This window comes from Castanea sativa, chromosome 1 (genome assembly GCF_040712315.1).
Source record: "Castanea sativa cultivar Marrone di Chiusa Pesio chromosome 1, ASM4071231v1".
In the NCBI taxonomy this organism is placed as follows: domain Eukaryota; kingdom Viridiplantae; phylum Streptophyta; class Magnoliopsida; order Fagales; family Fagaceae; genus Castanea; species Castanea sativa.
Window position 1 is genome coordinate 21,953,968 of NC_134013.1, and position 19,769 is coordinate 21,973,736.

At 37.8% G+C, this 19,769-nt stretch overlaps 1 protein-coding gene across 1 annotated transcript; it reads right to left on the reverse strand.

Moving 5' to 3' along the window:
- Nucleotides 1-62: 62 nt before the first annotated feature.
- On the reverse strand, nucleotides 63-18,817 carry LOC142621880 (RNA-dependent RNA polymerase 6). The gene is made up of 3 exons (XM_075795252.1): nucleotides 18,625-18,817; nucleotides 2,264-5,035; nucleotides 63-1,222 (listed from the first exon to the last, which is right to left on the reverse strand). The coding sequence occupies exons 2-3, from the start codon at nucleotides 4,979-4,981 to the stop codon at nucleotides 329-331; spliced, it is 3,612 nt and encodes a 1,203-aa protein (XP_075651367.1). The 5' UTR covers nucleotides 4,982-5,035; nucleotides 18,625-18,817; the 3' UTR covers nucleotides 63-328.
- Nucleotides 18,818-19,769: the final 952 nt, after the last annotated feature.

The window sequence follows — 19,769 nt, forward strand, 5'->3', positions numbered from 1 at the left end:
AGTGCATAATTGACAATCCTATGCAAGAGACCTTATGTCTTTTGTACCACAGTTTCATAAGCTATGCCACAATAAAGAATATGATTTTGCATTACCAGTAAGATCTTATAAGGTCAAAATACACAGAAATTTCTAAGAGCTTGATTACAAGCAAGAAACATGTTGGAGCAACAAGTAACAATTCAAAAGGAAATGTTATCCAGGGCCCAAAGAAGGGGTAAACACCTTAATAAGATACGTACAACTTATCTTTAGATTGGTAGAGCGGCCTTGCAGCAACAATGTACGAGCAGCACAATAAGAGAGCTCTCGAAGCTTCAAGTGCTGGTCATATTCGATCGATGAGGTACCTCTTCAGAGAGTTAATGGGCTTAGCAGAGTCCACATTGTCAGATCCACCGCTTCTAATCTTGATCCGAGCAAGATAATCAGCTGCAATCCAGGCAAAGCTCAGCATCACTACATCCCTTGGACCATCTGATTCTAGCAAATCCACTGAGTTTTGCAAAACCAGTGATTTATTCACCCAGTATGGATCATAAGTGACCTGGTACCATGATGAGGCCTTCTGCTCATAGACTACATTCTTCTCATCATCAGTGAGTTGCTCAAAATCAGAGTCAATGTGTTCAAAAATTTGCCTGAATTCTTTCTTCAGAGAACTATAACTATGCTTGAGCTTCTCCTTGAGCTCCCCTTGCTTCCTACTGTTGTAATTTGGCATGGACCAGATGTGCCCAGTTACAATCTCTTCTTCTCTCTTCACTTTATACTGTCCTAATAGACCAATCAGCTGCTCATTATAAGAGCACTTTTGATGCCACGCATCCATAATGAAATCATCAGATCCTGAAACCTTAAGATCTGAATCATAAGGGACATCATCAGGGACAAAATTTAGCTCTGAAGGCGCATCAATATCTTCATCATAAGCATCCTTGACCTGCCGATAAAGTCTTCCCAAGATTTTAGTGGACTTGTAGGATTGATTATCATCCTTCCCCATAAAATCAGGGTACAATTTCGGTTTCAGATGTGAAGGCATCGTGACAAGCACCCCAGTCTTGGGAAAATCAACAGCTTTAGCCGCTAAGTCTGCTAGTTTGATGCAGCCCTCATCCAAAGCCCCATTCTCACTACGGTCAGCATGAACCACATGTGCATTGCAGATTGTCCCAAGGCTCTCATTCACCATGTTTTTTGCAAAAAAATCTATTATATCCTATAAAATAAACATAGAATTTGAAAGTAAGAGAGCTTCTCCGTTACATGCTCTGAATTCTAATAAAATGTACAATGCTCAACGGAATGGGTAGAAAATAGAAATAACGGAAAAGAAAAAAGAACAGGAAAAATCCTAGGTTTTATCACCTAGAATTTGTCTGAAACTATTGGCTTCACTAACTAATGGCGCTTAGAGTCACCATCAAACTTAGAGAAACATCTCTAATCAGGATTTTTATTAAAATTGTATTGCTAAAAACTGGAGCCTCTTGTTAATAGGTTTCAAGGAGTACATCAAGCCACAATTACTTCCAGAAAGTCCTCAACAACATTAAAGTCTAAATTCAAAAATAAAAAATGAGATCTGGCAAAGTCTCAAATTCTAAATTCTAAATTCTAAAACAATTTCAAATGAGAAAAATAATGAAAACATTTTGGTTGTATTGCATGCATCAGAGTAAACCAAACAAGAGAAATATATACATAGTTTTGCCAAATGTATCATATCTTAGTTACTCAATCCTCTAGGTGCATTACTCAGAATTCTACTTCATTTCATCAAAAGCTTTTGCTCAGGCTATGTTAAAATTGTTATTAACACAATAAAGTGCCAGCCTCTTGAAATTGTACCAACCATGTAGGGAACTCCATTATGCCATTCGAATAGTCTTAGTAGTGTCATTCACTATCGTTAACACCATTTGTGGTATAAAGAACTAGTTGTGAAAAGAACATTGCATTATTTCAAGTGTCCACGGACAGTAGAACTTGAATTGTCCTGCTCTAGAAGGAACATTACTTTCCTCCCCATAATATAGATTCAAAATGAAATTGGGTCATAAATTTCTGGAATCAACCTCCCCAGTCTTATCTTTATAATCTTGGTTGGAGAAGCACACCAAGAAAATAACAAGGATCTTCATATAAGGGAATAAGTACGAAATAATAACAATGAAAGAATGGAACTTTAGAATTTGTAAAAATTTATCACATTCCAGATTGCAAATGTTCCTAGAATCAAACAGCATGGATCAAGTACCTTAGAAGTGACTTTGCGTGACAAAAGTCTGGCATCTGCTGGAGCATACTCCATGGGCGGCCAGCTCTTCTTACTAGGGGGAATAAGATTTTCATCCCAAGTCACAAAATAAAGGTCCCCATCAAGGTCACTTCCAGATGCTTCATTGGGATGCGGCCTATCACCCTTTTGAGGGAAAACACAGCAATCATGTAGATGGTGTAAACCAGGGGCATCAACTGCTTCAAGAATCCTTACATCTCCTGGGTGAAGACAAGGATTCTTCGCTATGGCCACGTACCCTTTAATTACTTGAAGATTATTCCCTCTCTTGGTAAACCTGGAACCATGCTTTGCAAAACAGTTTTCCAATGATGGGGTAGAAACTTGGATAAAGCATTGGCCATGCTCAAGAACCTCTAGCTCATCTAAGCAGCCCATCAACCACCTCCCTTCAGGAACAAAAATCCTAGCCTTCTCCCTAAGGCCCCAAAGCTGTGCAGCTCGTATACAGGTTAACATGCCTCGTAGATGAGGTTCAATTTGAGGCTTGAAACCTGCACTCAACATTATTGCTGCTGCATTTCCTTGCTCTGCACAGGATGCTGTCAGAACATCAAACGCCACATCTGTGTCCACAAGCATTTGGTTTAGTCTGGAGACCATTGATTCTTGCATTTTCCAGAATATTTCATCTCGAACATTCAAAGTTGAAAGCAAAGTCACAATCTGCCTGTTTAGGAAACCAGGCTGAAACCTTGTCCAAGAACAGATCTCAAGGATAGTATGGCATGACTTGAACTTGTTCATACTACGCCTCAAAGAAAGTCGGGCCCCATCATCTTTTGCTGGCCAGCAGGCCACAACCCCCTTACAACCAGCATACCTAATCTGATAAGCACAAGGATTCATGTCCAATTTCAATTTTTCTGCAACTTCCATTGCAAGATCAGGAGTAATAATACCAATCCCATCAGAGAAACAATACCCATTCCTCTCTATATCAGGAAGGAAAGAATTGACTTCTGTTGATGGAACTTCTACTGTAGCATATGTCGATGAGAAGCACTGACCCATCCTAGCAGCACACTTAGCAATGTTTTTTTGGTCAAACTTCCCCATCCAATCTCTAATGTTGTTAACACTTAAGTTCCTGTCTTCAGCAAAAAACCAGGCAGAACGGTCCCTCAATTGATTGGCTGAGAAGGCTAAAAAAGAATATTTCCGACCACATACATGAAACCCATCCCTTAGAAATGTACACACCCTTTGGAATATTTTGGTTTTTTGTGGGAAAGAGTTTGATGTGATTTCCCTAACAATAGGAGCAACATAATACGAAAGAACATTGGAGTTCATTGTCTGCATCCCTTCATCCATAAAGGTAACCCTTAAAAACCGATCAGAAACTTCTTTATATTCCCTGAGAACCCTATTGGAAAGCTCAACTTCTGGTGGAAGACAATATGCTTTGGTTGGTGTAATGACCAGCCTCCTAACCTCAACAATATCATCCAGCTGTTTAGGGCTCTTGAAAAGCTTAGGATTCCTCAGCAACCAATCCTGAACAATTTTCAGCCTCTTGGAGGCATCAAACACCGGGCGTCTGTAAGAACATATGTGCTTTAGTGCAGCCAAATTGACATCCATGGCTTGGCTTTTCAGCAAATCAAAGAAATTGTCTGACAGCTGGTGCTGATTGAAAATGCCCTTATGCAATGCAGCATTTACCAAGAACATTATCTCAAAGGTTATGCCTTCCTTGTACTGAATACAAAAGAAAGGATCTGGCATGGGCAACCCAAAATCAGGTTCATCCCTGATCCTGAGGGGAGATTTAAGGTGGAACTCATGCACCCTTCGTTTTTTAAGATAATCCATGGCCTTGTCCAACTTCCCACCATAGCGGGGTGGGATTGAAACTCTATAAGAATTACACCGACCAATTGCCCCACTAGGCGTAAAATCTGTGGTTCGGATCCAAGGATCATCATCATCCAACAAATCAAATGACACTGTTTCTTCAATATCATCAGCAGCTGTTCTATACCAGACCCTGGGTGATGAAGACAGCTGCAATAGGATTACTCGATATGATGGCTCTGTATATCGCTTGATCTCATTGATGTCTCTCACCAAGAATTCCACCTTGAAATCACATTTTACCATTGCATGCTTGCCCGTGCCTTTAAAAGTGAAAGTAGTGTCTCTTGTGAAACAAAACTTGCATGTCCCATCAAAAGGATCCACTAGAAACTCAACCCCTCTAGAAGGTCCTCTCCAAGCAACAAAAAAATCATCTCGGTTAACCAAGGTCCCAATGTCAACAACCACATCAGACAACTTAATAGGAGTTGTAGCCCTCCTCCTCTTATTCAAGCAGAATGGATTTTCAGGACCTAAACTAGCCTTCAATAATTCATTCTTCAAAGAAAGCTCACAATGCCCTGCAGCATTCATAGCCCAAGTTGCTGACTCGGGCAAGGCAAAATGCACAAATGCATGAGGCTCCACTGAGTCATAATCATCTGTGCTTTCAATGTCTCCAGTATTAATGCTCTCTTCAAAATTTGGATACGACTCTGGAGGGGTCCAGGAAGTTTTCAGTCTGCACCTATAAACAAGTCCAATTTCAACTTCTAAGTATTGCAAAAGGTCTTTTGCTTTGACATGACGGTCAAATCCACCAAAACCAACTTGACTTGCCACTGTCTCTTTTAAGCTTCCTTCTGAACCCATTTCTTTTCCTTAAATTCTGCTAATTTCAACTCCTAAAAACCTCTTTAAGTCAACCTGATACAAAACCCAAAACTGCATTAGAAACCTAAAATAAAATGGCTCAAGGATTATATCACAATTCAACCACAAAGCCAATCCATTTCTGAAATAATAAATAACCTTTTTTCTGTTAGCTGAGAAATCTGTCTTTTTTTTCTTTTTCTTTTTTTTTTGGTAAATTACACACACACACAAGATGGGTCTTGAACCTACAACCTCCATCCTTAACTCCATTATTGGGTAAGGACTAAGGATGAAGTGCCATTTGAGCTAAAGCTCATTGAGGGCAAAAAGAATTCACTAATATGCCATATGCCGTATTGCATAGCATGCCTTTGTATTAGCTTCTCTCCTTTAGCTTATTAGCTATTTGCCTATCTACAATTTTTTATGGCCTCATTTTTTTCTAGGGACAACTGTATTTTTACCCAGTTTTAAGGAATTAGCAAAAAACTAATCCAGATGAACAACAATTTTCTTTAGTTTTACTACCTTCTTCAGTTTGAAAATCTTGATTTGCAATACCAAACATATTAGTAATGCAACGTTAGAAACATTAGTTTCTTTCTTAATAATCTACTTACAGGAACCTAAAGATTATATTTGGAAATATTGCAAGAAAAGACCATTACTACTTAAATGGAAGCAATATTTAAAAACAACATTTGGCACTGAAGGTTACGGAAAAGATCTATTTCATCACCTCAAACGTGACAAAAGTTAATATACGGAAACTCTTTTATTTTTTTTTGATAAGTAAGAAGAGAATATTATTAATAAAAGAATAGCAAGAAAAACACAAAGAGTTCACGGTAGTAAACAAAGGAACAAAAAGACAGAAGCAACCCCTAATCTATTCTAATAGATGAAAGAAAATCCAAAAGGGTAAAACAATCCGAGAAACCCCAACATCGAGACCAATCAAAGAGGGTCCGCTGGCAAAACTCTAATAACTGAATCACAGTTTTCCCCTCATCCTTAAAAGACCGCCGATTCCATTCAGTCTAAATAGTCCACATTAAGCAACCTAGAACCAAATCCCAAATATCAGAGCTATGCTTTCCAAGCCAATGATACCAACAAAATAATAAGTCCACAACTGAACCTGGCATGACCCAATCGATCCCAAACAACTGAAGCATATACATCCACAAAGAATGAGCTATGGGACAAAAAAGTAACAGATAATCCACAGATTCCGCATTGCAACAGCACAAACAACAACGATTCGCCAAAGGGTGACCACAAAGCATAAGATTATCCAAAATTAGAATCTGACCATGGGCTGCTATCCACATAAAAAAAGCCACCTTTTTAGGAACCTTAACTTTCCAAATTCCTTTCCAAGGGAAAGTGGAAGGAGCTGCATTTCGAATCTTATGATAAAAAGACCGAGTATCAAACTTCTCACTACCATTAAGATCCCAACAAAGCCTATCACACTCTCCACCCCTAGGAATTCGGGTTTGGATGAAATGAAGAAGGGAGTAGGAAGCCGCCAACTCCCAATCATTGAATTCCCTATAAAATCTTAAACTCCACACTCTGTCATTATCACCCACTGGAGGGCTTAACACATCAGAAATACAAGCCTCCTTATTAGCTGAACACAAAAATAATTGAGGATAAAGAATTTTAAGAGAAACATCCCCAGTCCACTTATCATGCCAAAAAAGAATGCGAGAACCATCCCCCACCACAAAAGAGAAATGCTTAGCGAAAGTGTCCCACCCTTCACTAATACTCCGCCATAACCCACAACCATGAGCCCTACTACAAGCTCTAGTGCACCAACCCCCTTTTCCCTCCCCATATTTCATGGCAATAACCCTTCGCCACAAATGCGAGGTTTCATGACCATACCTCCAAAGCCATTTCCCTAATAGGGCTAGATTAAAAGGCACCAACTTCCGAATTCCTAAACCACCCAACTCCCGCGGTAAACAAACCTTTTCCCAAGCCACCAATGGATATTTAAAACACTCAACTGATGAACCCCACAAAAAGTTCATTTGAATGCGTTCCAATCTAGTCGCAACAACTTTAGGGATAGTAAAAAGGGAAAGGTAATAAGTTGAAAGGCTTGAAAGGGTACTCTTCAACAAGGTGAGTCTACCACCCTTTGACAAATAAAGCTACTTCCAGCCTGAAAGCTTCTTTTCCATCCTCTCAAGGATCAGATTCCAAATAGAGGCTGTTTTGTACAAAGTTCCCAATGGCATACCCAAGTAAATCATAGGCAAACTGCCCATCTTGCACTGAAGGATATTAGCCAAAGACTGAATGTTACGCACCTCCCCAATAGAGACAATTTCACTTTTTCCCAAATTCAACTTCAAACCAGTAAAAGCTTGAAAACAAGTCAAAACCAGCCTAATAGAAAGAATCTGCTTTCTAAAAGCATCACAGAAAAGAATGGTATCATCAGCAAATAGAATGTGAGAAAGTAGAATTAATAGGACCCACATGAAAACCCTGAATGAAACCACCTTCCTCCGTTTTCTTCAAGATATGACTTAAAACCTCCATGATCAAAAGAAAGATAAGGAGAGACAAAGGATCACCTTGTCTGAGACCTCTAGAGCTACCAAAGAAACCAGCAAGAGATCCATTAACCAGAACTGAGAAGCGAACGGTAGAGACCCAAGTCTTTAGCCATCTCCTCCATCTATCCCCAAAGCCCATCCTCTCCAACAGATAAAACAAAGTGTCCCAATTCACATGATCATATGCTTTCTAAATGTCTAACTTACACACCACCCCCGGAGTACAACATTTCAGTCTACTGTCTAAACACTCATTAGCAATAAGCATTAAATCCAAAATCTGTCTGCCACCAACAAAAGAATTTTGCGACTCCGAAATAAGTTTATCCAGCACCCGCCTGAATCTATTAGCTAAAACCTTAGACAACAGTTTATACACACTGCCCACTAAGCTGATAGGCCTAAAATCTTTGATATTTAAAGCATTATTTTTTTTGGGAATCAGAGACAAAAAAGAAGCATTCAGAGACCGTTCAAACTCAGAGCTCCTATGGAAATGATCAAAGAATGCCATGACATCTATTTCTACTACACTACAGCATTTTTGAAAAAAAGCCATAGTAAAACCATCAGGACTTGGGCTTTATCACCCTTCATCTCTTGAAGAACCTTTACCACTTCCTCCTTAGAAAAAACCCTCTCTAATTCAAGCCGCTCATCCTCCTCAATTCTAGCAAACTCTAATCCATCCATAGTAGGGCGCCAAGTATCTAACTCAGAGTACAAACTCTGATAAAAATGGACCACCTTAGACCGCACCTCTTCCTCCTCCTCATAGAGGACACCATCCACCTCTATACCCCAAATATGATTAGTTCTTCTATGGGAGTTTGCAACCCGATGAAAGAAGCGAGTATTATTGTCCCCCTCTTTCACAAATAAAATCTAGGACTTCTGTCTCCAAGAAATCTCCTCCAAAGAGGCAAGATGAGCAATCTCACCTTTAATCTGAATACAATGAGTTTGATCCTCCTAGGAAAGACCTGACAAGTCCTCCCTAGCATCCAATGCCAACAATTCAGATAAAAGACATTTCTTCCTAAAGGCCAAATTCTCAAATTCCTCCTTATCCTCTTTAAGAGCTTTTAATTTACGAGCCAGAATAAAGCTAGGAGAACCCGAAAAGCAATACCCATCCCACCATTGCCGAACCCTCTCTACAAAACCCTCTTCTTTCAACCACATATTCTCAAACTTAAAGGCACTCCAACCTTTATTAACACTACCTGCCACCACCAAAAGATGGCAATGATCAGAAACTACATGAGGGAGTACCCTTTGAGACACGTTTCCAAAGTGTACATCACATTTTCATTAGAAAATATTGGAAACACCCTTTAAACAATAAATTAAGAATATTAAATCCCATTAGCGAATTAGGTGCTAAGTCTAACAAACAAGTGTGGAATAGTGGAATCTGTATTATTTTCTTTCTCATTTTCGGGGGAAAAAATGCCTCTCTGCACTCGTAAAACACGATTTTTTTTTTTTTTTTCAGCAACTCAAGAGAAAATATTACAAGGATACATAGTAATTTCCAATATCACAATTTCATTTTATACAGAAATCCAGCTTTGCAAAAGCAATATAAACATGGTCAACATTGCTATCGTTTCTACCGAAAATAGAAAGGTCAACAAGACTGTTTCTAATTGTAAGGACCAAAAATCATATAACAAACTCAACAACCACAACAACGGTTAATGACTAAAGATCCAAATACAATGAATTTGTAGAGAGGGTAGCAACAACAAAGCTCTTTTTTCAGTCCCCCTATTCTGTGTCTTTCCTCTCTTATTTATACCCTTTGCCCTTATCATCTCAGCCCTACACCTCTCCATCTACTCGACCCCTTTCTATTGACACATGTCTATTCCTTTGTAGTCGGTAATGGAAAGAAGCTTTAGCTCTGTGTTTTGTACTGTTCAGGTCATTTCTACATTAATGCAACGGACAAAGCTGGTGTTCCCTATTCAACGCGGCCAGAACGGTTGGTACAGAACATTTAATGCAACGCTCATAGTTATCCAGCCACACCCAGATATTTGCAATATGTCTCCTACATCATCAATCTCTTTTTCTTCCTTTACCCACCCATTCCACTTCATCCTTGGGCCTATTTCTTTATTCTCCTCTGCTCATTAGACCTTTCAGTATGTCTTCGGGTCTTCGGGTCTTCGGCTCTTTGGATCCTCGGGTCTTCGGATCTTCGGCACCTCACACTAATCATCATAATTACTTCTCTTATTTTTTCTGGTTCAACCCAAAAAACAAAAACTAAACTAAACAGAACCTATTCATACATACATACATCACATTTTCATTTTGGAAAGAAATCTTGCTTTGCAAAAGCAATATAAACAGGCTAACAAGATTGTTTCTATCATCACAAGTACTGCCCTGTTTTCTCTAGCTCAACCAAAAATAAAAACACTACACTAAACATAACCTATACATATAGTGTAGCCTAGAGAATCCGACACATTTACATCTCTCTCTCTCTCTCTTCAAAATTTTGGTTAAATTTATCAATAAACTTGCTCAACATTCTAAATCTCGAGTTACACGCACACACATGTTACTTCAACATCGTAGGTTCAATTTATCAATAAACTTGCTCACCTCGCTGCATCTCGAGTTTCACACAAATGATTATTTGTACAAAAAATGGCTATTTCAAGCATCTCTCTTCTTCTAAGGCGAGTGCGTTTGTTTTCAAATTTCTTCATTCTCTCTTGCTAAGTTTGTTTTCAAAATTCTACAATAGTGTGAAACTGAAAATGATCTCTTCAATATAGAAGAGTTTGATTGAATAGCTATTGAGGAGTATTTGGATTTGGTTGGGTCATAGAGTAGAGATAATATGTTGAGAGGTTCTACTTAAGAAGGTTAATTTATATATCACCCAAACAACATAACTATGATTTTCCATTCAATACCAATGTTTACGTAGTTGCAACTCTATATTTTAATTCCTACTCCAAGAACCAATCAGAACTAAACAAAAATACAACAATAGTGAAATCATAAGGAATCCAGGAAATCTAGGAGTCCCACCACAAAAGGCAAAGGACAAGGCTAAGTCCAGTCATATAGAGACTTCAGAAACAGATATGTCAGCTTTGCCACACGCACTTCTTGTCCCTCAAAGTACCAATCATTCTGTTCTCTCTAAAAACACCACATTAAGCGCAACAGTACAGCTTTCCAAATTCCCCCGACGGAGGAAAAATGGTGAGAAGAAAAGATGTTTCAGAAAGCTAAGTTGTTTAGAGAAAAGAAAGAATGAACTAGCTCTTCAAGAAACACACTCTTGGAATAATACCTCATAGGTAGATTTCTTGGATTCAAATTCAACTAGTTACAATGAGGATAGCCTTGCTTGTTTATAGTTACATAAGCAAGCTGCTGAGTTAGTTACAAGAACCCACCATATGGCTGCCTGCTGCCATGTGATTGGCCAAAGCCTAACTAACTTATCTAACTAATAGGCTATTGCACTTATCACTAACAACCTATCAGCTAACTAACTTTCCGTTACAAGTGATAAAGACTATTAAAAGTAAAAGGAAACTACTTATTATACAACATAAACTAATAACAGATAGATTTAAAAATGAACTGCATCCAGATTGTCCCTCTTTGGAACAGACTTGTCCTTTAGTGTGGCTAATTGTAAGATGATCTGGTGCATGACAGGGCTGCAAGTGATGCACATTGAAACTATTGGAGATACGCATATGATCTAGTAGTTCCATTGATCTGCATTCTCATTAGTTGTTGTATTAAGCTGTTGCATCATGTTAGAGATTAAGGTTTGTTGCTACTTTGTGTCAAGGTTGCAAGTGTAAGCAGCTATGTAGATACTCTTGCATCCAACCTTCTTCATTTTGACCATTGGTTTGGGACTAGCTTTCCCCTTCTTTGGGTACAATGTATAACAATCTCCTTTCTTGTATAAGTTGGATGTGTTGCTCCTTCCACTCGAAACGGTTTGATATGGACATAATCTTTTATACACAAGTAAGAGATGGCAAACATCCATGGTTGTCACATCACAAAGAACATAACTTTGAAAGTCATTAATTAAGAACACTGAGGATATTTGGCTTTTAGCATAGTAAGAGAGGACAAAATAGTAAGTTAACACGTGTTTGAAAGGATTTTGGAAACTAACATCTCGAGTTTTAGAAACTTGAGATGCATTTAAAACTCGAGTCTCAGAGACTCGCTTTGGGCGGCTTTGTACTTGATGACCTGGACAGGAAAATGCCACATAGATCTCGAGTTTTAAAGACTCGAGTTCTGCCAAATAAAAATCGAGTCTTAAAATCGAGTCTCTAAGACTCGATTTTTTGAGGGAAAACCGTTTTTGACACATAGATCTCGAGTCTATAAGACTCAAAATCTAATTAAAATTTAGCTAGATCTCGAGTCTTATAGACTCGAGTTTTGCTGGGAAAAATTTATAAAAACACCTCTCACCCACACTCAGCATACGCAGTCACAATCTTTGCTCTCACTCTCTCACCCACACTCGGCCTCACTTTGCTATCACTCTCTCACCCACACTCAGTCTCACACTCCTCACTGCCTCAGTCACCCATAACTCTCATACTCTCACTCACCACATTGCCTCTCACTCTCACTCACCACATTGCCTCTCTCACTGCTCCTCCCTCTCAACAAATTCATATATTAGGTAAGGGTTTTTTGAGGACTTTGTCATTGTAGTTGGGTATTATTTGTTGTTGGGTGTGGGTTAAAGAGTTTGACTATTTATTTTGTAGATAGTTAACATAACTTAGTTAAGATACCAATATTGTGAATTATAGAACTTTGTTTTGTTAGTGTTAATTTTTTGAGTATTTATTTGCGTGGTTTTTGTTATCATGATTCATCATTTGTAGGCTCTTATTTTTATCATGATCTTACAAGGGTTTTGACTTTATGCATCATCGTTTTGAGTACGAAATGGGTAGTGAATGAATTGTCATGAAATGGGTATGTAATTCATGCCCTTTGAATGGGTATATGGGTATGAAATGGGTATGTAATGAAATGTGACTTACTCATGCCCTTCAAATGAATTGTAATGAAATGGGTATGTAATTTATGCCATTTGAATGTGTAATGAAATGGCTTTTTTTGTATTGGGTATGAAATGGGTATGTAAATATGATTAGATAAAATATTGTACACTTTTACAAGGATTTTGGCCTTTTTTTTTTTTGTATTGGGTATGAAATGGGTACTCTTAGCATGACGGAAAAATGATTTGGCTATGAAATGTGTAACGAATATGTAATGAAATTCATACCCTTTGAATGAATTGGAATTTGTACTTTGTGTAGTTTGACTAAATAAAATGTTTTTTAACTAATATAGTAACTTGACTCGAACAGGTTCACAATGACTGTAATTAATATAATCATATACCACGGTGGTCCGCTTAAGAATGCCAATGCGAACAAGGGATTACTATTTGAAGGGCCGGGTATAAAGTGCTATTATATCCAAATGATCATAGGTTGAAGACCCTTGATGAATTGAAGATGATAGTTACGGAAGAATTGTGTGAGAATCCTGCTGTGCACAACATACAAATTACTTATCGTATGCCACATGAAGTCTTAAAGAACTAGGTTATTTACAAGTATATGGCGATAGAAGCAGACAAACATGTAAAGATCATGTTTGACAAGCTGGAGAGAATACCCAAAGTAAATGGTATGGAGTTGTATATACAGTTGGAGTTGCGTGCAGAAGTTGGTATCGAGGAATTCCAACAAACAACCACAAGTTTACAGGTTATAGTTCCGGATGCTCAATATGAGTATTCTACACATGTAGAGGATGATGTTCATCATGATGATGACGATGATGATGATGATGACTATGTTGATGAGACTGCCATTAACGGTAAAGATTTTGTCGATAGAGATGAGTATGAGGAGAGGATTGAACGAAGGGACTTTAGGGACTTTGAGAGAGACATTGATGATGATGATGAAAGAGCGTCTCCGTTTGAGTGACTGAGCGTCTCCAGTGAAACAATGTCTGAATGTGAGGCTGTCGGTGTCTGAAGGACGAGAGTGTTTAAAGTAGTGTTTGAGGGTGAAAGTGAGTGATTTGGGTGGGTTTCGGTGTCTGAAGGAGTGTCTGAGAGGGAGTTTGGGTTTGAAAGCTTGAGAGTGAGAGTGTCTGAGAGTGTTTGATGAAAGCTTGAGAGTGAGTGTCCGAGAGTGAGTGTATGAAAGCGAGAGTGACGAGTGAGGCCAGATTTTAGGTTTTAAGTGGTCAGAAAACGTGTTTATGAAACTCGGTTTTAGAAGGGAGTTTAATAAAAACGTGGATTAGAAATCGAGTATTAGAAACTTGAGTTTGCAAAGAGAGTTTTATAAACTCGATATCCAAGTGGAAAACTTTGTCCATGTCATTTTATGAAAACCCCAAAATTGAGTATTAGAAACTCGAGTTTTAGACTGATCTCGAGTTTTAGAAACTCAAGTTTTAGACTGATCTCGAGTTTTAGAAACTCGAGATGTTAGTTTCCAACATTCTTTCAAAACCAGGCAACTAACAAAATTGTTAGCAAAGTAAGGTTATTTGGAAAAAATAAAATCTAAAAACACTAAGAACTTTCTAGAATCTCTAACTTCACCTCCTTTCTTGAAGCAAGATAGTTTTTATGGTTGGGACTAGTCTTGATTCTTCGATTCAATATTGTTAAAAACTTCTTGTGACACCATATCCTCGTAACTACTTCTTCTAGGCCACTTGCCATCCTCCATTTCTTTCGTTGGAACTTGCAAGACGTTTTTTACTAATGATAAATCCTCTTCTTCCTCTATATGAGCATCTCCTTCTTCTTCCACGTATTGATCATATACGGGTTCCTGAAAGCATTCTTCTTCTTCATCTTCATATATTGGAAAATCTTCATCTTCTTGGTCTTCACAGCCTTCAATTATCAAAGCTTTACCCTTGCCTTGAGCATTAACTCCCCCTTTCGTGCAATCTGTGGCTACGGCTGTCCAACCCACCAGGCCACCCGCCCAAACCACCCGTACCCAACCCGCTTCCACTCGATCCGACTGCTCCGGTGGTCGGACGCGGGTCCCGAATTCCAAAACCCGACACCGGCGGGTCGGTTTCGAGTCCCCTCCTTCAAAACCTGTGAAACCCGACCCGCCCGAAGAGCATGAACATTTTGGCTAATTCTCCAGCTTTTGGATGAGATTTCAGCTTGATTTCGTAGATTTCGTCAACCAAAACAATTAGATCCGGTGATTCTCAGCACGATTTAGGGGGAAAATCATCAGATTTAACGAAATCTCTGCCAGATCCGGCTAGATCTCACCGAATCTTGGCCAGATCGGGCGAGATCTCGCCAATTTCGCCGATTTTCGGTGGTTTCCGGCATGTTTCGGCTTCACCCGAAACCGATCCTACCCCGATGGAAATCCGACCCATGAAACCCAACCCTCTTAACGGGTCGGTTGCGGGTTGGATTCTTGCATACCCGATCTCTTACGGGTCGGTTGCGGGTTGGGCACAAACCCGACCCGCCCGACCCGTGGACAGCCCTACCTGTGACCTTGTGCTCAGCTTCTTCACACTTTTAGCAATTAAATGTAAAACTTTGTCCTACTTTAGGGACTGGTTTGGCTACACCAGAAGTTAAAGGCAAACTACACTGTCAATCTTGAAAGGTTGTGCACTGTTAGTAGTTGGCCTTCCTTGAGTGTTGACTTGGGCACTTCTGCTACCACCATAAAAGCTTGGAACTGTTGCAAGTTGCTCCTCAAACATCAAGGCTCTACTATAAGCTTCAAAAAACAAACCACAATTGGTGCAAAGATAAGACATCTTGAATTGATGGTTTACAACGACTCAAGAACCTTGCAACCACCTGTTTTCACTCTCATTTAGGTCTACTCAAACTACCAGCTGATAAAATGCCTCTGTATACTCTTCCACACTACCATGTTGCTTTAAATTATGTAGTTGTTTGTACAAGGACTGCATATACTTGAAAGGCAGAAACTGGTTTCTCATTTTCTGCTTCATCTTGCACCAATCTTGGATCTTTCTTTTACTCCTCCTAACTCTTTGAACTTGGAGCTATTCCCACCAGGCTGAAGCTCTCCCTCTCAACTTGATAGAGATCAATTTCCCCTTTTTGGAATTTGGTACATCATGGAAATCAAAGATTCTTTCCACTTGGTTAAGCCAATCCATGAGTTCTTCATGATTCAAGCTACCGTAGAACTTAGGAAACTCAATCTTGAAGTTTGATTCCCATTTTGGTTCTCCCCTTGGAGGACTAGACACTTTCCTTGGAACACCTCCTCTAGGCTGACCAATTGGGTTACTAAAATTGTTGTGACTGTCAGTTTCAACATCTTCAACGGGTTCATCATCATTTCTAGGATGATAACGCCGGTTTCTTCTCACTTCCTCGGTCAAGGTAGCAAGCTGCCCCCTTAGCAGCTCCACAGTCTACTCCAATGTCACCTAGGATTCTCCTTCTTGGTGTGGTTGCAGCTACTGCCTGGGATGAACCTACACCTCAGGTTCATGTGCTACAAAACCTTTCTTGTTACTTCTATTATAAACTACTGTTGCCATCTTCACCAATTCTTAGGCTCGCTAGTAGAGGATAAGAAAAATGAAATCAAGATAGGATCTTGATAGGTTCTTGATGACAGAAAATGAAGAAACAAATTGCAAACCAACTAAAATCCAAAGGATTTCAAGCTCTAATACCAAATTATGATAGAGGAAAAATGGTGAAAATGAAAGATTTTTTAGAAAGCTAAGTTGCTTAGAGAAAGGAAAGAATGAACTAGCTCTTCAAGAGACACTCTTGGAATAATACCTCAATGGTAGATTTCTTGTATTCAAATTCAGCTAGTTGCAATGAGGGCAGCCTTGCTTATTTGTAGTTACATAAGCAAGCTGCAAAGTTAGTTACAAGAACCCACCATATGGCTGCCACGTGATTGGCCAAAGCCTAACTGACTTCTCTAACTAACTAATAGGCTATTGCACTTGTCACTAACAACCTATCAGCTAACTAACTTTCTATTACAAGTGATAAAGACTATTAAAAGTAAAAGGAAACTACTTATTATACAACATAAAATAGTAATCAGATAGATTTAAAAATGAACTGCATCACCACCTGACAAACCTCCCCATCTAACAAGCCAACAACTCCTATACAGAATGGCATCACCCAAGAGACTCCAAATAAACAAAATACCATGGACCACAATTCCCAAGCCACATCATCATGTAGGTATAAATGATTTGCATTTTCCCCATCATTCTTACACATGAAACACCACTCCATTATAATGATGCACCTCATTCGTAAATTATCAACAATCAAAATCCTTCATAAAGCCACACACCCACAAAAAGAAAGCCACCATTGGCAGAACCCTAACTCTCCATATGCTTCTCCCAGGAAAATGTTGATCCACCTTCCTCAAGACTATAATAGCTCTTCACTTGGAAAGCCTTGAATTTAAGTTAAATTTTTATTACCTTATTAGGGTTTTAGTTTACTAGTCTAATTAGGAGTTTCCTTCATACTTTGTAGAAGGCCTTGGTCTACTAGTCTGATAAGAGTGAGTTGAATAATTAAAAAATAAAAATACTGATTGTTTTGAGTATTGACAATTTGACATGTGTTAGACTCCGTGCATTCTTTTCTCCATTTCTCTTCTTTCTTTACTTCTTCTCTTTCTTATAGTACTGTACACACAACCCTTGAACACCAAAAATTTTTCTCTATTACTTCTTCCTTACAACACCAAATCAAGCCCTCTTACCTACCAAAACCCTAAGCCTACAACAGCAACACCTAGAGAAATTCCCAATATGGTCACACGTCAAAAGAGGATGTAAAATATCAGATAAGGGCACAGTAGATGAAAGTGAAGAAGCTCATAAAGAGTATCGTGTAATTGTAAAATACATATTTGCGACACTCCAGTACCAATGGACATACCGAAGTGAATCCTTTAAGTTAAAAGGATTATAAAACAAGCTAGTCTCTAAGGTATTGAATATCGGGCTATAAAGCAAGATATGCATAAAACAATCACTAGTTGAAATGAGAATATTAAATGGATAAGCAGAAGTATAAAGAAAGATAAGATATGAATAAAGAAATTCATTCAGAGATAGAGATGTTTCCTATTATCAAAAAGAAGAGGAAAATTCACTTGAGACGGTTTAATTATGTGCAAAGTAGAATTATCAATGCACCTGTTAGAAAGAGATTCAAGTTTTTTATTAAAAAAAAAAAATGAAAACAAGTAGAGGAAGAACTGAAATAACATTGGAAGTAGTAAAACAGTGTATATTAATTAAGGAGGTGACAAATAGTATGATTTTGAACCTGTTTTGATAATCATTTCATAAGTACGCAAAATTTTGATTTTTCATTTGCTTTTTCTTTTACCCTATTATATTGTCAACAACCAAATGTCATGAACAAAAATTTCAATGCATTACCTTAAATTAGGATAAACCTGATCACAAATTTAAAAAATTGAATTCCATCCATAATAACGATCCTATCAATCAAGCCATGTGTACATATCTTCGTTTTAACTCTCTCTTCCAACATTTTTCTCCGCAACCAAACACTCAAACAGTCTTCATGCATACCCATTCACCAACAACAACAACAACAACAAAAAAAACCCAATACAGAATCCCACCATCCATTTCTTTCCCACACATTTTCCCAGCATTCAAACACAATCTCAAACGCATACCCATCAATCAATAACAATAAAAGTTAAAACTTTTCCACAGCCAAAAACCGAAACATGGGATAAACATATATACCCAATAAACTCAAAGACGATTATTTCCCAGCATTCAAACACAATCTCAAACACATACCCATCAATCAATGACTATAAGAAATCAAACTTTTTCACAGTAAAAAACCGAAACATGGGATAAACATACATACCCAATTAACTCAAAGACGATTATAGATTAAACAAGATCAGATAAAACCCAACTGACCTTTTCAAGCAAATTGCTCATGGATCATCGAAACAGTGCTGAAAACCTCAAAAGAGTGAGAAAGACAATTAAAGAGAGTACGAGAGAATGTGTGTGACAGTGTGGCGAGTGTGCTTTAGACTTAAAAACAAGCATGTTGTGTGTTTCTTTCGGTTAAACTTCTCAAGCAAGTTCGTTTGAGAGTGAAGAGAATTAAAAAAAATCACGTGTGTTGTATTTCTTTTTTCTTTTCCCGCTTTGGCTTTTTTGCTTTCCTTTCTATTTTCTATGATTTTTTTTTTTTTTTTGAGTAAGGGTCTGTTTGGATGTAGCTGAAATTAAAAACCGAAAACTGAAAACTAAAAAACACTGTAGTAAAATAATTTTTTAATATTTAAATAGTGTTATAAGACCCATTTTTAATAAAAAAATTGTTAAAAAGTGAAATTTGTGGGTTCTTAAACCATGCACGATATGCACTATTTACAAGAAAAGTCAAAGCTTTTTGCTAAAAAAAATACTGCGTTTGGGAAGCATAAAACACGCTTCACAAATGCACACTAAAGTAAACTATTTATTTCTCTATTTTTTTTTTAGGCCATATTTTAATTTGTTCTCTAATCAATTTGGTTTCTTTTAATTTTGTATCAATTTAGTTTTTATCGTTATATTTTTTTTAATAAAAATTGCTAATGGGACAATAACTTAATTTTTTATTTTAGTTTCATAACTATATACACTAAATTGCCATAACATTAAAAAAAAATTGAATAAATACAAGTTAAAATATGGGTGTGGTGGGAGGGAAGAGAGGGTGGAGTCTGATATCATTGAGTTTGATCTGATGTGATTAGCATCGGTGGATCCCACTACCCTGCTTTTTTTTTCTTTTGATAAGACCACCCTGCTTTTCATTGAAAGAACTGAACCATTGGAATTTTTTTTTTACTTTAGAATAAAAAGATTTTATAAATTTTGAAATAATAGAAAAATAAGTAATAAAAAAACTAAATTTAAAATACTATAATTTTAACGGGATTTAATATTTTTTAAACTTCACGAAACATTTAAATTAGATTTTGACTTAATTTTTTTGATATACTTTTTTCGAAGTAATTACAGGATATAAGAAAAATAAATGTGAAGGCATCCAATTTTTTTTTTTT